The 19,417-nt window shown below is 44.3% G+C and overlaps 2 protein-coding genes across 5 annotated transcripts in view; one reads left to right on the forward strand and one right to left on the reverse strand.

Moving 5' to 3' along the window:
- LOC128687012 (mucosa-associated lymphoid tissue lymphoma translocation protein 1) overlaps nucleotides 1–19,417 on the reverse strand; it is a 574,887-nt gene that overhangs the window by 269,297 nt on the left and 286,173 nt on the right. The gene's annotated exons all lie outside the window — the stretch shown is intronic.
- LOC128686806 (uncharacterized) overlaps nucleotides 1–19,417 on the forward strand; it is a 67,335-nt gene that overhangs the window by 19,682 nt on the left and 28,236 nt on the right. For all 4 annotated transcript variants that reach the window (XM_053773907.2, XM_053773904.2, XM_053773906.2 and 1 more), the window contains exons 2-9: nucleotides 9,823–9,927; nucleotides 10,834–11,205; nucleotides 12,150–13,894; nucleotides 14,564–14,658; nucleotides 15,055–15,184; nucleotides 15,742–15,826; nucleotides 16,478–16,623; nucleotides 18,004–18,144. In XM_053773907.2, the coding sequence (XP_053629882.2) occupies nucleotides 11,181–11,205; nucleotides 12,150–13,894; nucleotides 14,564–14,658; nucleotides 15,055–15,184; nucleotides 15,742–15,826; nucleotides 16,478–16,623; nucleotides 18,004–18,144 (2,367 nt within the window). In that variant the 5' untranslated portion in view covers nucleotides 9,823–9,927; nucleotides 10,834–11,180. The remainder of the gene's footprint in view (nucleotides 1–9,822; nucleotides 9,928–10,833; nucleotides 11,206–12,149; nucleotides 13,895–14,563; nucleotides 14,659–15,054; nucleotides 15,185–15,741; nucleotides 15,827–16,477; nucleotides 16,624–18,003; nucleotides 18,145–19,417) is intronic.

Below are 19,417 nucleotides of genomic sequence, written 5' to 3' on the forward strand. Positions count from 1 at the left end.
GAACCTTATAAATTGTATATCTTAAATGTTTATCACAATTATATCACATAAATGTTAAACCTAAAACCCAATCTAACTTTATTATTTTTTAAATACACTACCTAACAGAATACTCCATACGACTGAATGTACAACAATGCAAGCAACCATATGACCTGTCTTTGTAATACTCACTTGTGCTTTATAGTTATCTGTTTACAATAATGTTTTATCAATGATTTCATCATTGCTTAGTTAATCTTAAGTTAATTTTAAGCCAGCCCGTAATGCTATGCATATAAGTGGCTTTGGCATGCTGCTCTTACCTGTATTTTTTTTGTACCTCTGTATGTGTGCTGTAATTGTAAATAAATAAAAAAAAATAAATAATATACATATATATATATATATATATATATATATATAATTATATATATATTATATATATATATATATATATATATATATATATATATATATATATATATATATATATATACTATATATATATTATATATATATATATTATATATATATATATATATATATATATATATATATATATATATATATATATATATATATATTTATATATATATATATATATATATATATATATATATATATATATATATATATTACATATTATATTATATACATATATGTATATATATATACATATTATGTATGTGTGTGTGTGTGTACTCACCTATTTGTACTCACCTATTTGTGGTTGCAGGGGTCGAGTCCTAGCTCCTGGCCCCGCCTCTTCACCGGTTGCTACTAGGCCCTCTCTCTCCCCGCTCCATGAGCTTTATCAAACCTCGTCTTAAAACTATGTATGGTTCCTGCCTCCACTACGTCATTTTCTAGGCTATTCCACTGCCTTACAACTCTATGACTGAAGAAATACTTCCTACTATCTCTCTGACTCATTTGTGTCTTCAACTTCCAATTGTGGCCTCTTGTTTCTGTGTCCCCTCCCTGGAACGTCCTGTCTTTGTCCACCTTGTCTATTCCACGCAGTATTTTATATGTCGTTATCATGTCTCCCCTGACCCTCCTGTCCTCCAGTGTCGTCAGGCCGATTTCCCTTAATCTTTCTTCATAGGACATTCCCCTTAGCTCTGGAACTAACCTTGTCGCAAACCTTTGTACTTTCTCTAGTTTCTTGACGTGCTTTATCAAGTGCGGGTTCCAAACAGGTGCTGCATACTCCAGTATGGGCCTGACATACACGGTGTACAGTGTCTTGAATGATTCCTTACTAAGGTATCGGAATGCTGTTCTCAGGTTTGCCAGGCGCCCATATGCTGCAGCAGTTATCTGATTGATGTGTGCTTCCGGAGACATGCTCGGTGTTATACTCACCCCAAGATCTTTCTCCTTGAGTGAGGTTTGCAGTCTTTGGCCACCTAGCCTATACTCTGTCTGTGGTCTTCTGTGCCCTTCCCCTATCCTCATGACTTTGCATTTGGCAGGATTAAATTCGAGAAGCCATTTGCTGGACCAGGTGTCCAATCTGTCCAGGTCTCTTTGAAGTCCTGCCTGGTCCTCATCAGATTAAATTCTCCTCATTAACTTCACATCATCTGCAAACAGGGACACTTCTGAGTCTAACCCTTCCGTCATGTCGTTCACATATACCAAAAATAGCACTGGTCCTAGGACCGACCCCTGTGGGACCCCGCTCGTCACAGGTGCCCACTGTGATACATCATTACGTACCATGACTCGTTGTTGCCTCCCTGTCAGGTATTCTCTGATCCATTGCAGTGCCCTTCCTGTTATATGCGCCTGATGCTCTAGCTTCTGCACTAATCTCTTGTGAGGAACTGTGTCAAAGGCCTTCTTGCAGTCCAAGAAGATGCAATCAACCCACCCCTCTCTCTCTTGTCTTACTTCTGTTATTTTATCATAAAACTCCAGAAGGTTTGTGACACAGGATTTGCCTTCCGTGAATCCGTGCTGGTTGGCATTTATACTCCTGTTCCGTTCCAGGTGCTCCACCACTCTCCTCCTGATAATCTTCTCCATAATTTTGCATACTATACACGTCAATGACACAGGTCTATAGTTTAGTGCCTCTTTTCTGTCTCCTTTTTTAAAAATGGGAACTACATTTGCCGTCTTCCATACCTCAGGTAGTTGCCCAGTTTCCAGGGATGTGTTGAAGATTGTGGTAAGTGGCACGCACAACATATCTGCTCCCTCTCTAAGGACCCACGGGGAGATGTTGTCCGGTCCCATTGCCTTTGAGGTATCGATGTCCCTTAGCAGTTTCTTCACCTCCTCCTCATCTGTATGTATGTCGTCCAACACTTGTTGGTGTATTCCTTGCTGGTGTCCCCATCTGGTCTGTCCCCCCAGAGTCCTTCCTGTCTCTACTGTAAATACTTCCTTAAATCTCGTGTTGAGCTCCTCACATACCTCTTGATCGTTTCTTGTGAGTTCTCCACCTTCTTTCCTCAGCCTTATCACCTGGTCCTTGACTGTTGTCTTCCTCCTAATGTGGCTATACAGCAGTTTCGGGTCAGATTTGACTTTCGATGCTATGTTGTTTTCATACTGTCGCTGGGCCTCCCTCCTTATCTGTGCATACTCGTTTCTGGCTCTTCTACTAATCTCCTTGTTTTCCTGGGTCCTATGCCTCCTGTACCTTTTCCATTCTCTGTTGCACTTAGTTTTTGCCTCCCTACACCTTCGGGTAAACCAAGGGCTCGTTTTGGTCTTCCTATTATTTCTGTTTCCCTTGGGAACAAAACTTTCCTCTGCCTCCTTGCACTTTGTTGCCACATATTCCATCATCTCGTTTACTGATTTTCCTACCATTTCTCTGTCCCACTGAACCTCCTGCAGGAAGTTTCTCATACCTGTGTAGTCCCCCTTTTTATAGTTTGGCCTGTCCCCTTCAGTTCCTGTTACCTTCTCCACTTGTAACTCTACTATATAGTCAAAACTCAGAACCACATGATCGCTAGCTCCAAGGGGCCTCTCGTAAGTGATATCCTCAATGTCTGAACTGCTCAGGGTGAACACAAGATCCAGTCTTGCTGGCTCATCCTCCCCTCTCTCTCTGGTTGTGTCCCTGACATGTTGATGCATGAGGTTTTCAAGTACCACATCCATCATCTTGGCTCTCCATGTTTCGGGACCCCCATGTGGCTCCAGGTTTTCCCAGTCGATCTCCCTGTGGTTGAAATCGCCCATTACCAGTAACTTTGCTCTGCTCGAGTGAGCTCTTCTTGCCACCTCAGCCAGTGTGTCCACCATCACCCTGTTGTTTTCTTCGTACTCCTCTCTTGGCCTCCTGCAGTTCTGTGGTGGGTTATACATCACTCCAATGACTACTTTATGTTCTCCGGACTGAATTGTACCTACAATGTAGTCTCTTTCTCCAATCATGTCCATGCCTTCCATTTCCTCAAATCCCCATCGGTGTTTTATGAGCAGTGCAACCCCTCCTCCCCCTCTACTCCTTCTATCTTTCCTCAGGATCTGATATCCTGTTGGGAAGATTGTGTCTGTTATTGTCTCAGCGAGTTTTGTTTCTGTGACTGCTATGATGTCTGGGGATTTTTCACTGATTCTTTCATTCCACTCCTCATGTTTATTCGTTATTCCATCCGCGTTTGTGTACCAAACCTTTAGTTTCTTTTCTATCATTGTGGTCATGCAAGAATATTGGGGTTGGGGGAGCGAGAGCCTTGGTGGGGGCCTATATGGGGCTGTGGTGTAGGTGGGGTTTGTGTTGATGGGGGTGGGGTCAGAATGCCCATAAGGGACAGCTGTTGGGGTGAGGTTTGTGATATGGGGGTTGGTGGCAGAGGGAACAGTGAGTGGGTTGTAGTATAGGTTGCTCAGTTGCGTTGGGAATGTCGCGGGTGGAGTCTTTTGTTGGGAGATTCTGTGGGGTGTGTTTGCCCTTCCTCCTGTGTCTGGGTCCTGCTCATTTTCATTGCTTCTCGTTCCTCCTTGTGTCTCTGTACCCTCTCTTTCAGTGTAGTCCTTTCTTCTTGTGTTCTGTCGCGGTCGAGGTATACTTTCTGGTACCCCTCTTTGTCCCTCAGTCTTGCTTTCTCTTGCAGAATCCTGGTTCGAACTGATTCTTCCTTGAAAGTTACTCTGACAGACCGTATCCTTCCACTCGCAAACCACCCTATTCTCTGAAAATTTGTCACCTGGGTCATATTGCCCTCCCCTATTGTTTTCATGATGCCTTCAATCATTTTATTCTCCTCCTGTTTTATTTCTTCAAAGTTGGCCCCCTTGGCTTCTTGGAGCCCGTACACAAAAACTGACCTCGCCCTTTCCTCCTCCCACTGAGTCTCCATCTGCTTCTTCTGAGGCATTTTATTTCTTTCCATTGACATGTTCTTGCCTTCAGTCCCTGTCATATCTGAAACTTCTATTCTCAGTGAACTGTCTTTCCTGACCAGCTGTCCCTTGCTACTGCAGTTGGCTGTTAGAATCTCTGCATATAGCATACCTTCATTGTCTTCGGACCTGTCGTTTGATCTTAGTGTGCTCATCGTCTTTTCCCTGGCCCCACGTGGGTCTGATAGGGCCTTCGTGTACGGCATGTCTCCGTTGTTGCTTACCATCCCCTTGTCTGCGCCTGACTTTGAATTTCCTGATGTCACATCTGAATTGTCATTTGTCTCTCTAATCTGTTTCAGGCTTTGCAGTTTCTCTTCTAAGCACTGTATCCTAGCTTCTGCTGCTAAGACCTGTACTTCCCACTTCCTGCACTCTTCAGCTATCCGCTCCTCCATTTTCTTACCAAGCTATACTATCTTCCTTCCCCACTCTTCCTCCCTTTTTTGGAGCTCTAACTCCCAATCTTTCCTCCCTGGTTCGTCTACCAGATCTATATATGTATAATGTACGTATAATTATATATATATTATATTTTATATATATGTATATATATATATATATATACAAATGTATATTATATATTTTATATATATATATATATATATATATATATATATATATATATATATATATATATATATATATATATATATATATATATATATATATTATGTATGTATATATATACATATATATATATATATACATATACATTATATATATAAATATATATATATGTTATATATATAAATATATATATATATATTATATTTATATATATATATATATATATATATATATATATATATATATATACATATATATATATATATATATATATATATATATATATATATAAATATATGTATGTATTTAATGGGAGTCAGAGGTTACTTGTACCTTATGAACCTGGAATCCAAGTTTTTTGCTTCTTCTGGTAGTCTGCTTACTAGTGTTATTGTGTCAGTAACACTGGTGGTCAGGTTACTGCAGTGTTACTGCGTCAGTAACACTGGTGGTCAGGTTACTGCAGTGTTACTGCGTTGGTAACACTGGTGGTCAGGTTACTGCAGTGTTACTGCGTCAGTAACACTGGTGGTCAGGTTACTGCAGTGTTACTGCGTCAGTAACACTGGTGGTCAGGTTACTTCAGTGTTACTGCGTTGGTAACACTGGTGGTCAGGTTACTGCAATGTTACTGCGTCAGTAACACTAGTGGTCGGGTTACTGCAGTGTTACTGCGTCAGTAACACTGGTGGTCAGGTTACTGCAATGTTACTGCGTCAGTAACACTAGTGGTCGGGTTACTGCAGTGTTACTGCGTCACTAACACTGGTGGTCCATTTACTGCGTCAGTAACACTGGTGGTGGGGTTACTGCGTCAGTAACACTGGTGGTCAGGTTACTGCAGTGTTACTGCGTCAGTAACACTGGTTGTCGGGTTACTACGTCAGTAACACTGGTGGTCAGGTTACTGCAGTGTTACTACGTCAGTAACACTGGTGGTCGGGTTACTGCGTCAGTAACACTGGTGGTCAGGTTACTGCAGTGTTACTGCGTCAGTAACACTGGTGGTCAGGTTACTGCAGTGTTACTGCGTCAGTAACACTGGTGGTCAGGTTACTGCAGTGTTACTGCGTCAGTAACACTGGTGGTCGGGTTACTACGTCAGTAACACTGGTGGTCAGGTTACTGCAGTGTTACTACGTCAGTAACACTGGTGGTCAGGTTACTGCGTCAGTAACACTGGTGGTCAGGTTACTGCATTGTTACTACGTCAGTAACACTGGTGGTCAGGTTACTGCAGTGTTACTACGTCAGTAACACTGGTGGTCGGGTTACTGCAGTGTTACTACGTCAGTAACACTGGTGGTCAGGTTACTGCAGTGTTAGTACGTCAGTAACACTGGTGGTCAGGTTACTGCAGTGTTACTACGTCAGTAACACTGGTGGTCGGGTTACTACGTCAGTAACACTGGTGGTCGGGTTACTGCAGTGTTACTACGTCAGTAACACTGGTGGTCAGGTTACTGCAGTGTTACTACGTCAGTAACACTGGTGGTCAGGTTACTGCAGTGTTACTACGTCATTAACACTGGTGGTCAGGTTACTGCAGTGTTACTACGTCAGTAACACTGGTGGTCAGGTTACTGCAGTGTTACTACGTCAGTAACACTGGTGGTCAGGTTACTGCAGTGTTACTAGGTCAGTAACACTGGTGGTCAGGTTACTGCAGTGTTACTACGTCAGTAACACTGGTGGTCAGGTTACTGCAGTGTTACTATGTCAGTAACACTGGTGGTCGGGTTACTGCGTCAGTAACACTGGTGGTCAGGTTACTGCAGTGTTACTACGTCAGTAACACTGGTGGTCGGGTTACTGCAGTGTTACTACGTCAGTAACACTGGTGGTCAGGTTACTGCAGTGTTACTACGTCAGTAACACTGGTGGTCAGGTTACTGCAGTGTTACTACGTCAGTAACACTGGTGGTCAGGCTACTGCAGTGTTACTACGTCAGTAACACTGGTGGTCAAGTTACTGCAGTGTTACTACGTCAGTAACACTGGTGGTCAAGTTACTGCAGTGTTACTACGTCAGTAACACTGGTGGTCAGGTTACTGCAGTGTTACTACGTCAGTAACACTGGTGGTCGGGTTATTGCAGTGTTACTACGTCAGTAACACTGGTGGTCAGGTTACTGCAGTGTTACTACGTCAGTAACACTGGTGGTCGGGTTACTGCAGTGTTACTACGTCAGTAACACTGGTGGTCAGGTTACTGCAGTGTTACTACGTCAGTAACACTGGTGGTCAGGTTACTGCAGTGTTACTACGTCAGTAACACTGGTGGTCAGGCTACTGCAGTGTTACTACGTCAGTAACACTGGTGGTCAAGTTACTGCAGTGTTACTACGTCAGTAACACTGGTGGTCAAGTTACTGCAGTGTTACTACGTCAGTAACACTGGTGGTCAGGTTACTGCAGTGTTACTACGTCAGTAACACTGGTGGTCGGGTTACTGCAGTGTTACTCCGTCAGTAACACTGGTGGTCAGGTTACTGCAGTGTTACTACGTCAGTAACACTGGTGGTCGGGTTACTGCAGTGTTACTACGTCAGTAACACTGGTGGTCAGGTTACTGCAGTGTTACTACGTCAGTAACACTGGTGGTCAGGTTACTGCAGTGTTACTACGTCAGTAACACTGGTGGTCAGGCTACTGCAGTGTTACTACGTCAGTAACACTGGTGGTCAAGTTACTGCAGTGTTACTACGTCAGTAACACTGGTGGTCAAGTTACTGCAGTGTTACTACGTCAGTAACACTGGTGGTCAGGTTACTGCAGTGTTACTACGTCAGTAACACTGGTGGTCGGGTTATTGCAGTGTTACTACGTCAGTAACACTGGTGGTCAGGTTACTGCAGTGTTACTACGTCAGTAACACTGGTGGTCGGGTTACTGCAGTGTTACTACGTCAGTAACACTGGTGGTCAGGTTACTGCAGTGTTACTACGTCAGTAACACTGGTGGTCAGGTTACTGCAGTGTTACTACGTCAGTAACACTGGTGGTCAGGCTACTGCAGTGTTACTACGTCAGTAACACTGGTGGTCAAGTTACTGCAGTGTTACTACGTCAGTAATACTGGTGGTCAGGTTACTGCAGTGTTACTACGTCAGTAACACTGGTGGTCAGGTTACTGCGTCAGTAACACTGGTGGTCAGGTTACTGCAGTGTTACTACGTCAGTAACACTGGTGGTCAGGTTACTACGTCAGTAACACTGGTGGTCAGGTTACTGCAGTGTTACTACGTCAGTAACACTGGTGGTCAGGTTACTGCAGTGTTACTACGTCAGTAACACTGGTGGTCAGGTTACTGCAGTGTTACTACGTCAGTAACACTGGTGGTCAGGTTACTGCAGTGTTACTACGTCAGTAACACTGGTGGTCAGGTTACTGCAGTGTTACTACGTCAGTAACACTGGTGGTCAGGTTACTGCGTCAGTAACACTGGTGGTCAGGTTACTACGTCAGTAACACTGGTGGTCAGGTTACTACGTCAGTAACACTGGTGGTCAGGTTACTACGTCAGTAACACTGGTGGTCAGGTTACTGCAGTGTTACTACGTCAGTAACACTGGTGGTCAGGTTACTACGTCAGTAACACTGGTGGTCAGGTTACTGCAGTGTTACTACGTCAGTAACACTGGTGGTCAGGTTACTGCAGTGTTACTACGTCAGTAACACTGGTGGTCAGGTTACTGCAGTGTTACTACGTCAGTCAGGTTACAGTGTTACTACGTCAGTAACACTGGTGGTCAGGTTACTGCAGTGTTACTACGTCAGTAACACTGGTGGTCAGGTTACTGCAGTGTTACTACGTCAGTAACACTGGTGGTCAGGTTACTGCAGTGTTACTACGTCAGTACGTCAGTAACACTGGTGGTCAGGTTACTGCAGTGTTACTGCGTCAGTAACACTGGTGGTCAGGTTACTGCAGTGTTACTACGTCAGTAACACTGGTGGTCAGGTTACTGCGTCAGTAACACTGGTGGTCAGGTTACTGCAGTGTTACTACGTCAGTAACACTGGTGGTCAGGTTACTGCAGTGTTACTACGTCAGTAACACTGGTGGTCAAGTTACTGCAGTGTTACTACGTCAGTAACACTGGTGGTCAAGTTACTGCAGTGTTACTACGTCAGTAACACTGGTGGTCAGGTTACTGCAGTGTTACTACGTCAGTAACACTGGTGGTCAGGTTACTGCAGTGTTACTACGTCAGTAACACTGGTGGTCGGGTTACTGCAGTGTTACTACGTCAGTAACACTGGTGGTCAGGTTACTGCAGTGTTACTACGTCAGTAACACTGGTGGTCAGGTTACTGCAGTGTTACTACGTCAGTAACATACTGTAAGACTGTTTATCACACGTTGTTTACATTAGTGCGGGTTTACGACACTCTTCACTACCTGGTCACTTTACATTAATCTCGTCATAGAATATTCATGTTTTTAAATAAAATATCTGCGTAATTACCATACACGTATAAGCATTCTAATACTAATTTGGGTATTAACTCGAAAAGTTGATAAAATCCTGCAAATGTATTTTTATTTACAGGATCATTAAGTTTTTTTTACAAAGGCGCTGAGCTGGGCGTTAGGCGAGTGTGGTCACAGTTTACTTCCTAAAATGTCCAGTATTAGGTTGGTTTTGTCATGGACACTATTTTTTTTTGTTAAAATATAAGAAAAATCTAACAACACCCAGTTTAATTCAATCCAAAATAACCTAAGGTAATACAGTCTTACTCCGCCAGCGGTAGATGCAGGAATGACGCGCCTTTGTTTACATTCTACGCGTCTTTAAAGTCTGCTGTTAGTGGTAATTGTTGAATGACACTGATATGCTGCATGTTGTAAAATAAATATATATTATTATATTCCCTAATATCTTCCAGAATAAATGTGAACAATGTGTGTCAAGGTGACGTCAGCGCCAGTCTTTGAAAGATAAGAAAAAATTTCTTAATTTATTAAGAAGAGGGGATCTGCATATTTACCAGGTAAGTTTTGTGAGAGTATTAAGAAGGAAATGAGATGCTGAAGTTACTAACAAAGTTTAGATATATAAAGAAGTATAGATTTCGTGTTGTGTAACACTGTAAAGTGAAGTTACTTATATAACTTAATTAGGGACTACAGTGTTTGTGGAGGTGAGTCACGTTCGTCCAATAACCTTTAAAGTGCCTGAAGCATCATTGCAAATAGTTAAGTTTCTGACAGTCTGAGATAATCACAGTAACCTTGTAACAGTGTCATCATATATACATCAGTGACTACCTATACATTGGCGTCAGTACACAGCCGCCCCTAAGATACGCATACCCTGTGTATCTTCTGATGTGTACAGTAGAGGATGACTTGCTTATAGAGTATATAGTGGGGGGGGGGGTTCCTTATATTAGTCCTCTTTTTTCTCTCAACATTTTCCTCAGCCATTGCTTTGTTCTCCATCCTGGAGTCTTGAGACACAGGAGGAGCAGCGCTGCCTCTGCTCAGTATCTTTCTATGTTATTTTGGATAGTTTTACCGGACTGTAATTGTCTCTTAGCAAATACACGATTTAAAGGTAGAAATTGTTTCAAAATTCCAAAGAAGAAAAATACATTTTTTTTATAATTTTTGAATCTCAAATACGATAAAATGAAAAAAAAATCTAAGTTAAAAAACTGATGGATGACTTAAAAATTAAGCACTCACTATCTTAGCTTATATACAGTAAATTCAAAAGTTACATAAATTTTAACTTAGTCTCGTATTTGCATGTGAGTTTGTGGTGACTGAATCAGTTGAAGGTCGAGTGATCAACCCTCATACATCGTCCAGTTAATACAGGAACACTATCCTTCTATCAGTATTGTTTATCAGCTAATTTAACGTAATATCATGAAGTCTATTTTCAATTGCAGTAAAGAAGACTGAACACACGAGGACAACGAAGTGTGTAGTGAGAACCGGACGTCAGTTTGTGACCTCTGAAAGAACCTTCATACAAGATTCATACTTGCTGACAGGGTGAGACCACACAACCTGAAGACCACCGTAGACAGGGCTAGACAACCTCTCGACAGGGAAGCAACGTAGACAGGGACTCAGGGAGGGCACCAGAGGACAGTCTAACATGGGGCTCAGTTTGCTGAAGTCATGTTACACCCTGTCTAGCACAACACAGCATCTTCATGGCCACCACAACCTTCACTGTTAGAACAACAGTGCGTGAGGCACATCATGTGACCCTCGTAGTTTGAGCAACACCATGAGGAAGTTTACTGATGAAGCAGGTTAGAAACAACAAGAGCCTCCTCTTTCGTCTCTCTCTACTTGTCTGATATAAACCCCTGAAAGACGAAATGTGTCTTGTGATGCCAAAGTTTTACATATGTCTTGTTCAGCATGTTGGTATTGTGTACCTTTTTATGTAATAATTTAGTGATACACATGATATGATTGAGGATTTTCAGGGTAGAAGTTATAAAGTCACGTGTTTGTAGCGTCAGCATGGTGACGCATGTTCCTGACCTTCCCTGCTCGTGTTTGTAAACAATACCACGTGTGTACCTGCCGTATTCCGTGCCGGAAAACCATTGGTGTCACACGTATTCCCTTTCCTTTCAGTGGGCTTTAATTTGTTTTATAAACTCACTAACTCCTTGAGGCTGGGCTGTTATGGTAACTGGGTAAAACAACTGACTACTATATCATTCTCACCAGTCTCATTTTAATATTAAAAAAATTACCTAAAACAAAAATATTTAGTTATGGTTTTTTCCACCATTGTTTTTCTATACAAATAAATTAGTGAAACTGTCAGTGAAGCTAAATACATAACGTTGGCTGCTACTTCGTGGGCTGCTGGTGTAAACTGTAGGGGGAACATCATTAGATCTGATGAGCAGAAGACACCTGGGCATCTCAGAGACGTCTCGCCCACACAGCAGACTTGATACACCTAACAGAGGCAGGGGGCCGCAGCACTCTTATGTAGGCAGCCCCTTGAATATAATAATTTATGTATGAAAAATGTTTACCCATGTGTTGACTGATAAGGTTGATAATGACACTGAATTAATGAGAAAACAATGATGGCAAGGGATTTGTGTTGAAAGTCTGGTCATGGACCGGGCCGCTGTGGCGTTGACCCCCCGGACCACCATTCAGGTATACTCCAGGTAGGTATACGATGGGGTGTAGTGGTGAAGAGTTGTAACAAATGATCCATCTGCAGGTTGGCTGCGAGTGTGTGTGTGCTGTGCAGCCTTGCTGCTGCATCATGGCTTGAGGGATGCACTCATCACTGCCTTACCTGCAGTTGCTGCAGCGTCTCCCTCACCGGACGTTACCACCACCACCACCACCACCACCACCACCACCACCACCTATTCCTCCATCACATCTCCCACTAATTTGCCCTCCCAGTCCTTTGTATATGAAGCAGCTTCAACCAGTGTTTACTCTCCAGTCTCGACGAACTCAGAATTAAATAGCAATTTAGAGCTGCCAGACAAAGTGTCACTGTATATAAAACCAAACCTTAATTCATTTCCCAAAGAGTCTGGAGACTCCTCACAGGAAATATTAAATATTCCCCGACGAGATAAACGCACCACTTCAGTGCTCCAGGAAGATGGTGAGAGTGGCTGGAGGATGGACGATAAAGTTAATGTAATGTTTGTACCACTCTTAGTGGCAGGTGGTGTCCCCCAGCACCCAGGCCAGGACAGCCTGCAACACTCCGGCCAGGACAGCCTGCAACACTCCGGCCAGGACAGCCTGCAACACTCCGGCCAGGACAGCCTGGAACACCCCGGCCAGGACAGCCTGGAACACCCAGGCCAGGACAGCCTGCAACACTCCGGCCAGGACAGCCTGCAACACTCCGGCCAGGACAGCCTGCAACACTCCGGCCAGGACAGCCTGCAACACTCCGGCCAGGACAGCCTGCAACACCCAGGCCAGGACAGCCTGGAACACCCCGGCCAGGACAGCCTGCAACACCCAGGCCAGGACAGCCTGGAACACCCCGGCCAGGACAGCCTGGAACACCCCGGCCAGGACAGCCTGCAACACCCAGGCCAGGACAGCCTGCAACACTCCGGCCAGGACAGCCTGCAACACCCAGGCCAGGACAGCCTGGAACACCCCGGCCAGGACAGCCTGGAACACCCCGGCCAGGACAGCCTGGAACACCCAGGCCAGGACAGCCTGGAACACTCCGGCCAGGACAGCCTGCAACACCCAGGCCAGGACAGCCTGCAACACTCCGGCCAGGACAGCCTGCAACACTCCGGCCAGGACAGCCTGCAACACCCAGGCCAGGACAGCCTGGAACACCCCGGCCAGGACAGCCTGGAACACCCCGGCCAGGACAGCCTGCAACACCCAGGCCAGGACAGCCTGCAACACCCCGGCCAGGACAGCCTGCAACACTCCGGCCAGGACAGCCTGCAACACTCCAGCCAGGACAGCCTGCAACACTCCGGCCAGGACAGCCTGCAACACCCAGGCCAGGACAGCCTGCAACACTCCGGCCAGGACAGCCTGCAACACTCCGGCCAGGACAGCCTGCAACACCCAGGCCAGGACAGCCTGCAACACTCCGGCCAGGACAGCCTGCAACACTCCGGCCAGGACAGCCTGCAACACTCCGGCCAGGACAGCCTGGAACACCCCGGCCAGGACAGCCTGGAACACCCCGGCCAGGGTAGCCTGGAACACCCCGGCCAGGACAGCCTGGAACACCCCGGCCAGGGTAGCCTGGAACACCCCGGCCAGGACAGCCTGGAACACCCCGGCCAGGGTAGCCTGCCGCTGCACAACTCCAGCGCCACACTTGCAGAGTTCTACTCAAAAGCTGCACACGGTGAACTTTGGCTGAAGTATTCCATTCCTGACGACGTTTCAGAAGACAGTGTGAATATTCTCATCCTCTTACTGGCTGGAAGCACTTCAGACAACCTCACAGTCCTGAAGGTGCCTGATGCTGTCTTGTTGACACAGCAGTACCATACCGTTTGTACTTAATATGTTATGTGTTTCCTGATTTAAAATAACAAGAGCTATAGGTATATAGTATGCAGTCATAAGATGACATTTTTGCAAATCTATGTCTATAGAAATTTAAAAAGCACACTTATTTTTGGTACGAGCCACATATTAATTTTTAAAAAATTTTTGACGTTCATAAAATCTTGATATATAGACATTGGACAAACTTCTTGGTTTCTGACCATTTTCTTAAATTTTATTTAAATTAGTTCAGATTAAAGTTTCTTTTATATGAAGAATAAATTGCAATATCTCGGCTGCAATATTGCGTGAATAACCAACAACATCAAATGAAATCTTTAGACGACATTTCGGTCCCTCCTGGACCGGGGGGAAAAGTGGAGGAAATGGAGTCTGAACCGATTCGGAAGTAACGTCAGTTTTGGTAATATAAATATGGTAATAGCAGTAGTAGTAATAGTAATGGCAAGTCGAGAAAACAAGTGGACTGAAGGTTATAGTACTTTACAGCCTCCGTTTTCCAAGTTGAGTTGTAAACTGTATATTTTATTTGTGCATTGTTGGGAACCTGGAAGCCTGCACCAGCTCTCTCCTACATCCTTAAGTGCCGAGATAATGAGTTTTCTCGTACAGGAGGAGTGGTCGCTGGTGGTAGAGGGAACTGTGTTGAGTAGCGTGTACTGGACCGGCCTCATCACTGCTCTCATACCTCACAAACTGCTGCACAAGTATTTGTAAAATGCTGTTTGCTATTTTTTTTCCACATATATAGCGTAATTGTTTGTAACTGTTATTTCTTACGTACGTACTAAGAGGGTCTTTCCTCCCGCTTGTCAGTTTTGGATGCAGGCTTTCAATCACATTTGCGAAAAATTGAGCTATATGGAGGAACTTTATAAAAGCTGTCTATATAAAAGCAGTAAGAAATTAAATGTAGTAGTTCTTAATTGCACGTTGTTCCTATAAGACACTTCACTTTCCATGTTTACCTGGAGTACTGGCAGTTAAAGTAACCTTACTGTAGGAGTTTTAGTTTCGTCTTTGTTTTAAATTTCAAACATTGGCAGGAATTAGAGAGAGGACTGTACGTGAGATACAGAACACCTGTTTGTACTTGTGTACAGAATTGATGCTGTTGTAGTGCTGGCTGCCTCTGTGGGTGTGGCTGGAGTGGTGGGTCTACTGACCCACGCTGCCTCCCTGGGTGGACCGTGGTTGCTACTAGCCTCAAGACTCGTCCTGGGAGTTGGTCAGGTCAGTGTACCTCCATACTGATACAGCTTCACCTCCTTCATCTCATCTCTAGTGTTACGTATACCTAGTATGACCCTTTCCCCTCTACATGCTTCCCTCTAGTGTCGAACAGGCGCATCTGCCTAAACAATTTATGTATAGAAAATATTCGTAGTGACGCATGTTCAACTTTCACACAAGTAAAATGCTTTCTAATGTTCAATAATTCTGCTGTGTTCCATAATGTATTAGTTAAGTCAAATTAAGGCATCTGTAAGATTAGCTGTACGAAATCCCCTCAAAAAATTTCCATCAACCCCCACAAAGCAAAATAATGCTGCCTCAAGGCAAGTCTCATAGCCCCGTCTTGCAACCAGATTACCACTTCACTAAGCCTATTCTGTATAAAACTGTGCCCGATGACAAGTGTCACCCCGCTAGCTTATCTCCTCTTTGTCCGAAATGCTCTGTATATTAAGGGGCTTTCTGTATGCACACTTAAATGTCACTCACCTCTGTACAAACATTGTATCATGCTGGAATAAAGAATCTTAAGATTAATGCTTCATGTGGTGCAGGGAGTGATGTACCCGACGGTAGCCAGGGTGTTGGAAGAGCTGCCACGCAAGACCAGACCTTGGGCTGCTCTCGTCGTGTTTACAGGTAAGTGTCTCCAGCTTCTCCCGAGATAATAGATCATTAAGAGGCTTAAACGAATGATTATTTTTAGAAGACTTCTGTGACGATAATGTGAAGTGATGTGTGACTTGGGAAGTGAGAAAAGCTGTGGACACACCCGCCCCACTGACCGCCACACTCTGCGGTGCAGCGCCCGGAGAAGGAATAATGACGAAGACACCCGTTTAATGTTCATCAGTCCCCTATAATCTTCATCAGTTTCCTATCATCTTCAACAGTCCCCCAAATAAAAATAACGTAGTTTAGTCCCCTAGGGCCCCTTTCAACCAGATAGGCACTGTTAATCCCCTCCTATATATGTATTCTGAAGTCGACTCCTTTACTGTAATGTTGTGCACGCGAGGGAAACTTGTGCCTTGTGGAGATCATCTGCAATATTAAGAGATGTACTGTTATAATACCTGCGAGGAGATGAAGGCTTATGGTATATTTTGTCACTACTGATTTTTATATTTCCAAAGGTAATTGATGATTTACTGATACTAAAGTGTAAATTATTTTTTCAACAAATTCGTTCATTGATAAATATTTTTGTATATGGTAAAGTAATGTAAAAATACCAGAGTGGAAATAGGAAATAAAACCTGAACGTTTTTCACGTGACTATCCTGGCAGGGCCGTACCTGGGAACTGCACTGGGTGGCGGACTCGGGTCACTGCCACAATGGTATATTTGCAGCTACCTGGTGGGCAGTCTGGCTCTTCCTCTCGCCCTCCTCTGCCTCACGCTGCCTCGCCTTCACCACCGTGCACCTCGCGAGGTACGTCCTCTTCACCCTCTGGATCTATCAACTTCCATCACTGCGAAATATGGCATGGCGCTGGGAATCCCTCTCAACATTTGAAACACCTAAGTTCACATTCCTCGTCACTTTGTACCGTTACCATCTTCATCTGTTGATGTATTCTGAGTAGCAGACTAACAGTGTGTCAATGTTTTTGAGATTTTTTTAAGGAGAAGTTTCTTCTTTGACTCTGTTGTGCTTTGATAGACTTTGAGAGAGATTGCTTGGTCTGAAGAGTGAGACGCATATGCCACAGTTGCTCATCTTTGTTCATTGAAACGTTTCACCTACACGGTAGATTTCTTCAGTCAAATACAAAGAATACTAAATTGGAGACAGCAGTCGTCGTGGCGAGGTAAAGATTTAACCAGTCCATCAATCTTGGTCTAATAGTTTTTGAGGTGGTCAGTCCTCAGGCTGGAAAATAGTTCATTTATGTAGTCTGGACTGATTATATCATCTTTACCTCGCTACTGCGGCTACTACCTCCAATTTAGTCTTCTCTGTATTTGACTGAAGAAGAGAAACCTGCCGTGTAGGCGAGATGTTTGTCAACAATAAACATGTCTAACTGTTGCTAATTATCTTCCTCTTTAACCTGTCAGTATTAATTATCATTTTCAGCACCAGGTTAATGTAGCACTTGTATACAACTCTTGTAGACGACCTTGATGATGGTCAAGGGATATTCATCATTCAATAACACCTCAATACCTCCCATTCCTCAGGAAGACGAGGGTCTCAACACCATCCTCACAATAACTCACACAAGACCTGCAGTTAAGAATTTTTTTTTATCACAAATGTGTTCTTTTTTAAAACCTTAATTTAATTAGCTCTTTATAAAAAAAATCGGTGAGTGTTTAACATGTTTTCTCTCCATTATCTCTCTGGTATCTCCGAGATATCTGCTACTCGAGGCGCGGGGGGGAGGGGGGGAGGGGGGGAAGGACATCATACTTGGTCAGTGTTTCACTCAGGCAGACGTACTAGGGGAAAAGTGTCAAAGATGATGTATACTGCCTTTCTCTAATTGGTATTTTATCCAGACGTTGTATTTTGGTACTCAAAGCCAGAGTAGCCAGAAACAGTCGTGACCTATAAGTAGGTATAACCCGCTAATGTGGCCAGATATTAGCTACCATAATTTACCAATATAATCAGACGTGTTTTACATACATAGATGTAAATCTCTCGGTCTGTATATATTGTGTTTACTATTTTAGATATTAAAGTGTTCTTAACTATTAGTGAACAGGTTACATGTGTTCTTCATGACCCTCGTGTAGTGGCTAGGCTTTAAACCCCTTTAACCAGCCTTGGATAATGTTGCTAGTGAGTAGTGTTGTGTTGCAGAGTGTGTGTTGGGGTCAGGTGTTGCGGAGCCAGGCACTGTGGTCATTGGCTGGGGTACACCTGGCCTACACCTGGATGCTGCACACCCTTCTCGTGGGAGTACCCTTCTGTCTCACCTACATCATAGGCAGTCCCACACAGGTAAGTAGACCTTTGCTATATTGAGAGTAGTCAAAGAAGTGTAGAGTGGACTATGGGAGGAGAGAATCCAGCCTGTCATTGGCCATAGATGCCATAAACAGCAAGGTTACTTAATGTGAAGGAATCAGGAGGATCGACACCTTAGCCTTGTCAACAATATACGGACTTCACCAGTCAGTGCAGTCTTTCCCTTGCAAGGCTCTGGCAAGGCTCTGGCACGGCTCTGGCAAGACTCTGGTAAGGCTCTGGTATGGCTCTGGCAAGACTCTGGCAAGACTCTGGCAAGGCTCTGGCAAAGCTCTGGCAAGACTCTGGCAAAGCTCTGGCAAGACTCTGGCAAAGCTCTGGCAAGACTCTGGTAAGACTCTGGCAAAGCTCTGGCAAGACTCTGGTAAGACTCTGGTAAGGCTCTGGTATGGCTCTGGCAAGACTCTGGCAAGACTCTGGCAAGGCTCTGGCAAAGCTCTGGCAAGACTCTGGCAAAGCTCTGGTAAGACTCTGGTAAGACTCTGGCAAAGCTCTGGCAAGAATCTGGTAAGACTCTGGTAAGGCTCTGGTATGGCTCTGGCAAGACTCTGGCAAGACTCTGGCAAGGCTCTGGCAAGGCTCTGGCAAGACTCTGGCAAAGCTCTGGCAAGACTCTGGTAAGACTCCAACAAGGCTCGCAGTGGTCTTCACACTCTGGTTACTGTCATGATATTGTCAAATCTCTAACTTGGATAAACCTTAAAAACTAATTTAATACATGACTGCACAGCATTACCATCCTGACTGAGGTGTCACTCACACTGACTGAGGTGTCACTCACACTGGCTGAGGTGTCACTCACACTGACTGAGGTATCACTCACACTGACTGAGGTGTCACTCACACTGACTGAGGTGTCACTCACACTGACTGAGGTGTCACTCACACTGACTGAGGTATCACTCACACTGACTGAGGTATCACTCACACTGACTGAGGTGTCACTCACACTGACTGAGGTATCACTCACACTGACTGAGGTATCACTCACACTGACTGAGGTGTCACTCACACTGACTGAGGTGTCACTCACACTGACTGAGGTATCACTCACACTGACTGAGGTATCACTCACACTGACTGAGGTGTCACTCACACTGACTGAGGTGTCACTCACACTGACTGAGGTGTCACTCACACTGACTGAGGTATCACTCACACTGACTGAGGTATCACTCACACTGACTGAGGTATCACTCACACTGACTGAGGTGTCACTCACACTGACTGAGGTATCACTCACACT

Source organism: Cherax quadricarinatus, chromosome 7, assembly GCF_038502225.1.
Source record: "Cherax quadricarinatus isolate ZL_2023a chromosome 7, ASM3850222v1, whole genome shotgun sequence".
NCBI lineage: Eukaryota > Metazoa > Arthropoda > Malacostraca > Decapoda > Parastacidae > Cherax > Cherax quadricarinatus.